At 39.2% G+C, this 8857-nt stretch overlaps 1 protein-coding gene across 1 annotated transcript; it reads right to left on the bottom strand.

Moving 5' to 3' along the window:
* Nucleotides 1-140: 140 nt before the first annotated feature.
* Nucleotides 141-8743, bottom strand: LOC134007861 (T-cell surface glycoprotein CD3 zeta chain-like; the record flags this gene model as incomplete). The annotated part of the gene is made up of 8 exons (XM_062447577.1): nt 141-1758; nt 1997-2029; nt 2418-2474; nt 2716-2742; nt 2909-2947; nt 3036-3080; nt 3660-3760; nt 8629-8743. Coding segments are annotated over 8 exons (489 nt in total), but the record flags the coding sequence as incomplete, so codon positions are not given.
* Nucleotides 8744-8857: the final 114 nt, after the last annotated feature.

The raw sequence follows: 8857 nt of genomic DNA, 5'->3' as shown, positions 1-8857 counted from the left end.
AAATGTCTTAAAAAGGTCTTAAATTTGACTTACTGAAACCTGCAGGACCCTGCTCTAAATGTATCCTGTCTTCTTCATATGCCTTGGATGAATTGACAGGCAGATGAACTCGATTACCAGTTATTACACAGACAAAGATGTTCCAAATTGACCTTTAATATTGCAGTTGACAGTAGAGTAAAACTGACAAAAAAACTTACTATAAAAATAAATCTTAATTCCCATTAAGGTAAGGTACAAGGTAAGTATGAACAAATACCACAAATAAAACAATGATACATTAGACAAATGGGTTCCAAAATGTATAATCGAGATAGCTACTGATAAGCATGATGTTGTTACATACAATGTATCTTGTACATTTTCTGATTACAAAGTAGCCATAACATGTGGCCAACATGTGGATTTTTATCTACACACAAACTGTTCAAAAGTCTACTGATTCAGCCAGAAACACAGATCACATGACCTAAATGACTAGTTAACAAAGGGGATTTATTCAACTTTCAAATGGATCCCTGCATTCAGAGACATAGCTCATCACCTTTTGTACCTGCCACTACTGCTGCCAAGGTGTTATGGAAACACATGGACTGACATGCAAGATTTCATATTATGCAAAGCACACATGGTGAACAAAATTGTACCTGTCATTGTTGCTGCTACACTAGCAGGGACTGTAAAACAGAGTAGTCATTCATGTCCGTGCATAATCTCTGCTGTATTTTTCTTATTTTTATGCAAAGATATACAATACTATACTTCCTTCCCCCTTTCTTGTGGATATAAACAAAATTAAAAAAACTGGAATTGAGTTACTGTTTTATGTTTGTCATATACAGGTAAATACATATCAATAGCAAAAAACCTTTTTGACAGCTTTAATACTGTTTCAAGCTCAAGATACATTGTATAGATAGTAAGCATGACTTGGAGAAAAGGACAAACAGTTATACTGTACATTGTATTCTAACCATTGTCATTTCCCCCCTCATCTGAACTAAAGGGCAGAAACGAAATATAAATCCATCAATCTAGTCAATGGGGTTAGGTGGGTTAAAAAAATTGTGTTCGTTAAAGATAAAGATGTATTAGTTAAGTTCCATCGTTGAATTACTACTCCTAACAAAATAATCGGAATTAAACTATTGGACTGATTCCAGATTATTATGCATCATAAACACTAGAACAATCTAACAAAGAAAGGAAAGATGATTCAAAGAAGATTCAAAGATAAAATATATATCTATGAAGATAAAAACACACAAAACTACGTAGAAATAGCTAATATATTTGTGAAGAAACACAATCTCTCTATACAAGGACTGTTTCAGATAAAAATAAGTAGTTAGTAGGCATAATCAAATCTTTTCCACCCCAAATCAGATGCAAATACTGTGAATGGCCAGAGGAGATGTAATAAAAGGACACCGCTGCCATATCCAGGCCCTCTTTCAATGCCCTTTACGTGCTTTAATCCTCCCTTCACTGGAAACACACAAATCTAAAATGACGCAACCGGTATCGGCCCACCTAATGATGTTATATCAAAGAAGCTAAGAAAGTAAGGGGCATGTTTAGAGCCTTCATGAGAGCATGTCAGAGCATGTTAGAACTCAAGGACATTAAATCTCAGAGCTTCTAGTGGGAGAGGGGAGCGGAAGTGGTCTGCTAAGAGGGGAGGGGTTAGCGAGGAGGAAGGGTAAGGGGCTGCATCTGCAGAGAGTCGTAGGTATCCTTGGTAGCGGAGTTCAAATCCTGGCAGAGAATACCATAGTTACCAACTGAACCATCAGATACACAAACATCCTGAACTGCCATCATGTATGATTGCTTGTGTGTCTGCTTTGAGGGATCATATCAACTAGCAATAACATGTAATCTGCAAGTGTCAATGAATAGTTTGTTTAAAGTTACAGGTAGGTTGGGAGCTCTAGTCCATAGATTATCTCTAGACCCTTTGCATCGAGCTTTGTGATTGGTGTGGGTGGCTTACCTGGTATACCTGCTCGTCCCTTTTTCTGCGACGCTGCATTAGAGAGAGACATCATTCAGAAGAGACCACATCACAATAATATATTTTTGGAGCACTTTCCGCAGAGAAAGCTATTTGCATGCTTGTAAATGTGTAAGTAGCTTTCACAATGGTGAATGTCACCCATTTTAAGTATGTTCTCAGTGAAGCAGAATTCATGTAATAAAACAATAGGAATACCAGCTTCATGGAAACAGTTTGATTAAACGTGAAAACATTAACAAATATAAAGAGAGGGACGTTTCATTTCCCACTTTAGAATGTAGAATTACACCTGCACTGGGAGCCTAAAAGGTGATCATCCCATCGACAGCAAAATTGTGATAATCTATGCATTAAAACAAGCCACGTGCGATGTCTCTTACAGAAAAAGAACTCTTACCTCCTTCTTTACAGGAAGCTCTTTGTACGTATCCCCGGTTGGCCGAGCAGTCAGAGGCTGGAGAGACACAACACACATACAGTGAATAGCTTTCAAGGCTAATATGGATCGTACAAACAGTATGTTGACAAATGTGCTATCAAATGGTGTTAGGAAACAGGTCTGTAGTGCCAAGTGACCAGGAGGAACGGTTAATGCCTCAGTTTGAGTTCACTCATACTCGGCCAACACAATCAGATCTAGTATATATATATATCTCTATGTCCATCTTCTTCTGTCTGATGTCTTCAGTCCTTACCTGATAAGTAGCATCAATGTCTACTCCCTTTTTGTCCCATGGAAAACAACAATCATAGAAATACAAAGAATTGAATTAATACATGAACAATGTCAGCTTGCATTAGGGTTATCAGCTCTAATGTTTTATTTGTTTTTCTATATTTCAATGTTATGCATACACACACACACACACACACACAGTGGCTGCTTACCCTGCGCGCTATTCCTCTTTCTGCATCTTTCTTCAGATCCTAAAAAACCCACAAAGCTTTCAATGTAACACACAGACACATACACACTGCTGTATATATCATGTCTGTGCCAGCTGCAGTTACTCACAGAGTAGATGGCATCATCCTCTGGCTTGGCTTGCGATTTGAAGAACTAATATTTAAGTAGAGAGAGAGACAGAGAGAGAGAGAGAGAGAGAGAGAGAGAGAGAGAGAGAGAGAGAGAGAGAGAGAGAGAGATGGATAAAGAAATAGAGTGAGACAGAGAGAGAGAGACAGAGGGAGATGGAGAAAGAGAGATGGAGAGAGAAAAAGACACAGAGAGAGAGAGAGAGACAGAGACAGAGAGACAGAGACAGAGACAGAGACAGAGACAGAGACAGAGACAGAGACAGAGACAGATACAGAGACAGAGACAGAGACAGAGACAGAGACAGAGAGAGAGAGAGAGAGAGAGAGAGAGAGAGAGAGAGAGAGAGAGAGAGAGAGAGAGAGAGAGAGAGAGAGAGAGGGCATGTGAACAATTGACAGAAAAAGAGGCGGGTCCCAGACAAAGACAGGAGGAGAGGATATCAAAACATTTGAAACAAAGACAAGGAGATGCAGTGGTAGTAATGCAGTTGTTGGAATGCATACATAATAACATTATATCACTATATCAAACATCCACACCATCAATATACCAGTTTTTACATCACCATGTGTATTGTAAGCACTGTGTAAGCAAACTCACTTTCTCACGGATGTACATCCCAGTGATTATGAGTCCATAGAGGAGCAGGAAGCCATCCAGAATGTAGCAGAGTTGGGGGTCGTATAGCTCAGTCATGGCCTCTGTATGGAGGAGGGGGCACAACGACAATGAACATCGACATGTCTGCTGCTCATCTCTTTCATCTTGGTTCCGAGATTTTGCTACACCCTCCAATGTAAAGCCACTTTATAATGAAAATAAAAGAGGGTAACTTTAGAACTTCTGATCACATTTGTTGTCAATGCCTAACATTCTTCTGTGGTAAAAAATTGGATGTCAAGCAGATGAGGCAGATAAAGGACTGAGAATCACACACACAGACAATTTATCTTTCTATCTCTCTTTCACTGTACAGACACAGCTTCCCCCTATCTCTCCTTCCCTCTCTCTCCCTCTCTCTCTCTCTGTGTGTGTGACAGTCAGACCGAGCTGTGAAAGGAGCAGTGTGGTTCGGTTGGCTCTACCTGGCTCTGCTGTGGTCTGTGTGAGCTGAGCTGCATGTAGCTCAGTGGTTTCCCCAGCTGTCGCTCCCTCAGAGACTGAGGTGGTGTAACTGCCTGCATGAGCTCCAGATGTGTGTCTGTGTGTCTGTGTGACTGTGTGGGAGAAAGTAAGTAGAGGAGCCACGTTCGTCCGTCTCTCTCTCTCTCTCTCTCTCTCTCTCTCTCTCTCTCTCTCTCTCTCTCTCTCTCTCTCTCTCTCTCTCTCTCTCTCTCTCTCTCGACGTGCTGTAGTTGCATACTTTTTCGACGACCCGTTTGATTTGGGTAGAATCACTCGAACTTGCACTTAGTTATTCACGAGCACACGTGCCCACACCACGCTTTAAAGGAAGCGATGAGTTTGACCGTGGTGAGCAGGCGGATCTTTGTGGTTTCCACCCCCAACTCACTCCACAGCTCTTCTTTATCTACTATTTTCTGCGAGTCCTATCACCGGCATCTGGAAACATTTGGGCTGAGCAGAAGTAGCAGCTAGATAAGGTTACAGAGCAACGCCAAAAATGGGTCTTCGAGCATTTGATGTGCATGCCAGCTGTGGCCAATGAGCCTTCAACATCGCCAATGTTAACCCTTGTGCTGCCTTCGGGTCACATGACCCAAAGGTTCATAACGAACCACCGTTGTGTTTACCCAATTTTACCCAATACAAAAACAAATAACAATTATTTTCTTTTAACCATTGCAATGTGGGGGGTCTGAGACAGCCCGACAGTTAAAAGAAAATGCTTCACTTTGTTTTTGTAGGAGGTAAATTTGTCGCAATACGACGGTGGGTCACAATGACTGATGGGTCAGAATGACCCGAAGATAACACAAGGGTTAAAGACTGTGGCAGTGCTTGTGACTCTATCATGGTACTTTGACAACGTAGTGTGTATACACGTATAAATGTCACAATCGTGGTTTTGGCAGAGGTTTGTCAGGTCAACCTTAAACATTACAATTACAGCAGATGCTGCAGGACTATTAAGACCACATTTAAACAACTGGTCTGATGTGAAACGCCAACAGTCAGTATGAAAGTATTCAGGAAATCCCAAGACCAAGATTAACAGCGGGTGGACAAGTAAGTAAGTAATATGTGGTGATGGCCACAAGATGTCTATCGCTCGGTCTCTCTTTCTTCCAGTTGTGTCCAAATATATGTAATTTTCTACTGATACACAGCAAATACGATCACTTCATTATGACTATTGACTTCATTACAGCATTGAAAGCATTGGGGATAAAAAAAAAAAAAAAAAAAACGTCAGTTCAGATACAATACATTCAGAGGCCAAAGGAGATATTGCGTATTTACAATTGAATGTGAAAAGATAATAGACCTTTAGTTAACTTTCAACACAATGTTTATGATGGAACATTTCAGAAATGCGCTAGATTTCCTACTGATTATATAAGAAGGTAGACATGCCTATTCTTTCGTTTTTTTAATGTGTGACGTTAACATCTGTCATTTCTTGAAACACCTTTGCAGAAAACAGAAAAAGTGGGGGTGTGTTTGATTCCTAGTGATACTCGGCTCCTTACTGGTGTGATTGCAAATTAAACCACTGACAACCATCTGTTCTGAAGAAATGACAACATTTCCATTCATTTCTGGAACGGAGAAAAGGACACTTCTGTTTTGATTACATAATCACATAATTACAAGCAAGTGTATGCCAGCAATTTAGAAATGTGTTGTCCAAATAAAAGTGTTGTTTTTACATACTTTGGATGTTAATTTAACATTTTGAAGGTAGTTAATTAAAAAAGTGTTGAAGAGACTAAAAGGGGCATATGTTGAGCAGGGTCGATAAACAACCCGGAAATCAATAAGAGCCTCTTTTAACTTTTAAATATATAAAAAAAAAAAAAGTCATTCCTCAAACAAAAAAACGATCTGGTGGCAGTAAACAAGTAGAGTCACCTTTTTACTGGTCTCTACAATGTAAAGCAGAGCGGAAACTGAGACGCCCTCCATGTTTCCTTGTCTCAGTGGGAAGAGTGAGAAAGAGGGAACCCAGCCCCTCATATGCATTTACGCTAACTCCATCTTCCACTTTGTATAAGTGCAGCAACAAGGATTCCCCATAATGACACAGCCAGCCTGTGAGAGTGCTGTCAGAGTGGAGAAAATGAGTTTGCAGCTTCCTATATATATGCTGACTTGTTCTTAAACATGCATGAGAGAGCAGACTCGAGTAAACACGCAGTGATGAATGTTTTCTCAAGAAAGAAGTCATAACACCAATTTCACACAAAGCCTCACAAAATACACACAGTCAGTTGCCTTGATTTATGTTATTATATATATTAGTTCTGGATACAATTCTAGCACTAAATTGTCTGCCTGCATCAACCATTTGGTAATCTCTAGATGGATGACATGTAGGCCGCTCTTGAGTTTCTAAAGCACTATTCATATTCAGTTCCTTGGTTGTGGTGATTAAGTACTTATGTTACAACCATCTTTTATATATATAATTAAGTGTCAACAAATGTTACACAAGTAATTAAATGGAGCAGGGGTTTCTAAAACATGACTGACCCGAGAGTTTAAACAAATACGTTTACACGGTTAATCAAATTAACTGTCTGTTGATGGATTTAAGATTTATATCATGCAGTGGTCTGAATGATGTGAATAGTGTTGACAAAAGGGACTAAACCTAGTGTAGCAATATTAAATTAGAACAGGCACACCGTATCACCTATTTAGACTAGAGACGAACAAGCATACTACTTGAGACATGTTACGCATGAGAAAATCACTAACTCACAGTATACTGTTTTAAACACACGTAAGTCATTATTTTCAGATGTATGCCTAGAAAACACTTAGACCCAGTTTCCCAGACATGGATTAAGCCTAGTCCTAAAAGAAATATTCAATTAAGATTTCCATTTAAGTTTTTAGGCTAGGCCAGGCTTAATCCATGTCTGGGAAACTGAGCCTAGATGTTGAACTTGATGGTTTAACTGGATTAAACCTACTTTAATAGTATATATTCAATACACGGGAAAACAGGTAACTCAATGGATTTTCACTAATCTATGTTTTTGAATTAGGTACAGTAAGTCCTTAAATCCAGTACAAATACCATCACACTTATGATGAGTAAAGCATGAAAAACATGATTTTGTGATACAAATATACACCGTCATTGCATGTTTACACTCCACACTTCAGTGGCAGATTTATGCAGTAGATACATTTTTATGAATATTACAATTTTTCATCCAAAAGACTTATGACCAGAAATGTTAATAGAAAACTAAAACAAATTATTTGGAAAAGTATATTCTGTAACTTACAACAATACAATAGCAGATCATCAATCAATACGAATGAATTAGTGGATAATACTGTGTTTGTGTAATTTTTTTTTAATCAAGATGTTAATTAGAAATACATGATGAATACTGTTCTTTCTTGGCCAATCCATATATAAATATTAGGGGTGTAACAATATATCGCAATACAAACATGTTACAATATGTATCGTAGAGTTATGGCAGTATTTTTACAATATTACGTCAGTTTGATCCTATTGGTTGAGCTACCAGCGCACAACCTACTCTGCACCTGCGTCATGCGTGCATTCATTGCATTCACAGAAATCGCTTGAACTGAGTGAACTAAATTGTATGTACAACAAAGATTTTTTTTGAAAATGTTTAATGTTTTGGAAATAATTCTGTTAATTGAATTTCAATTTCATTTAAATTGTTCAAAATATCGTGATACGTATTGTATCGTACAACCAGTATTGTGATACGTATTGTACCGTGAGCTGAGTGTATCGTTACACCTTTAAGAAATATATTAGTTTTTTTTCTACAGGCGCTGACTTAACACCTGTGTTTAAATGTGGGCCACAAGCTGTTTTCTTTACTGCTATAGCTACCTGTGCAGCTTGACTACATCGCTGTGTTTTGGTCTCTCTTCTTCCGCCTTCAACAAATATGGCTTACTCTTGAAATGGAGGTCACCGCCATAATTGAGTGATACTTTTCTCTGGCATGAATGGTGTTGATAGGTAGTGTAACTCCTTACTGCACAGTAGGTTTACAATGTTAACACAATTAGGAAAATGTTTAAATCTCTTGAATGAGCCTCTATAGTTTAAAACATTGCATCAAAGGTATTATAAATAATTTCTGTCGACCACATGTTACAATTCTATTATTTACGGGGTCTAGAGTACTTTTTATAGCATGGCTTTTGAAACAGTTGAATAGCACTTTCATGTTTACACTTTCTTACAGATATAAGGTGTACCTGATTTTCTTGCAAGTTTCATGCTACTAAAATCATTCTGCTCGTTACATGTATGCTGGCCACAAAGATTATCTTCGTGCCACACAGCGTTGGGGAGCTGCTTAGGCTTGGTTTACAGCTGTATAGATGGGCAGGCTCAGTGACTCCCAGATCAAAGTGTGTACATATGGGGTCTTACCTGGGTAAGGGAGTGTGGTGGTCAGGAGTAGCAGGCCTCCCCTTCTCAGTTTATCTCTCTTCTCTGGATGGGTGCGGTTGGCCCCCTCTCCACACGAGACAAAGAAGTTGTTACCAAGTCGTCGTCGTCGTCATCTGCCGCTTGTCCGGGGGTCGGGTCGCGGGGGCAGCAACCTAAGTTGTTACCAAGTCTTCTTTCTATTCAGGTGTCAGGTACCACTTGTCCCCTG

The sequence above is a fragment of the Osmerus eperlanus genome, chromosome 21, assembly GCF_963692335.1.
Source record: "Osmerus eperlanus chromosome 21, fOsmEpe2.1, whole genome shotgun sequence".
Classification (NCBI taxonomy): domain Eukaryota; kingdom Metazoa; phylum Chordata; class Actinopteri; order Osmeriformes; family Osmeridae; genus Osmerus; species Osmerus eperlanus.
Note: the sequence above shows the minus strand (reverse complement) of the source record. Positions and strands in the feature narration are given on the sequence as shown.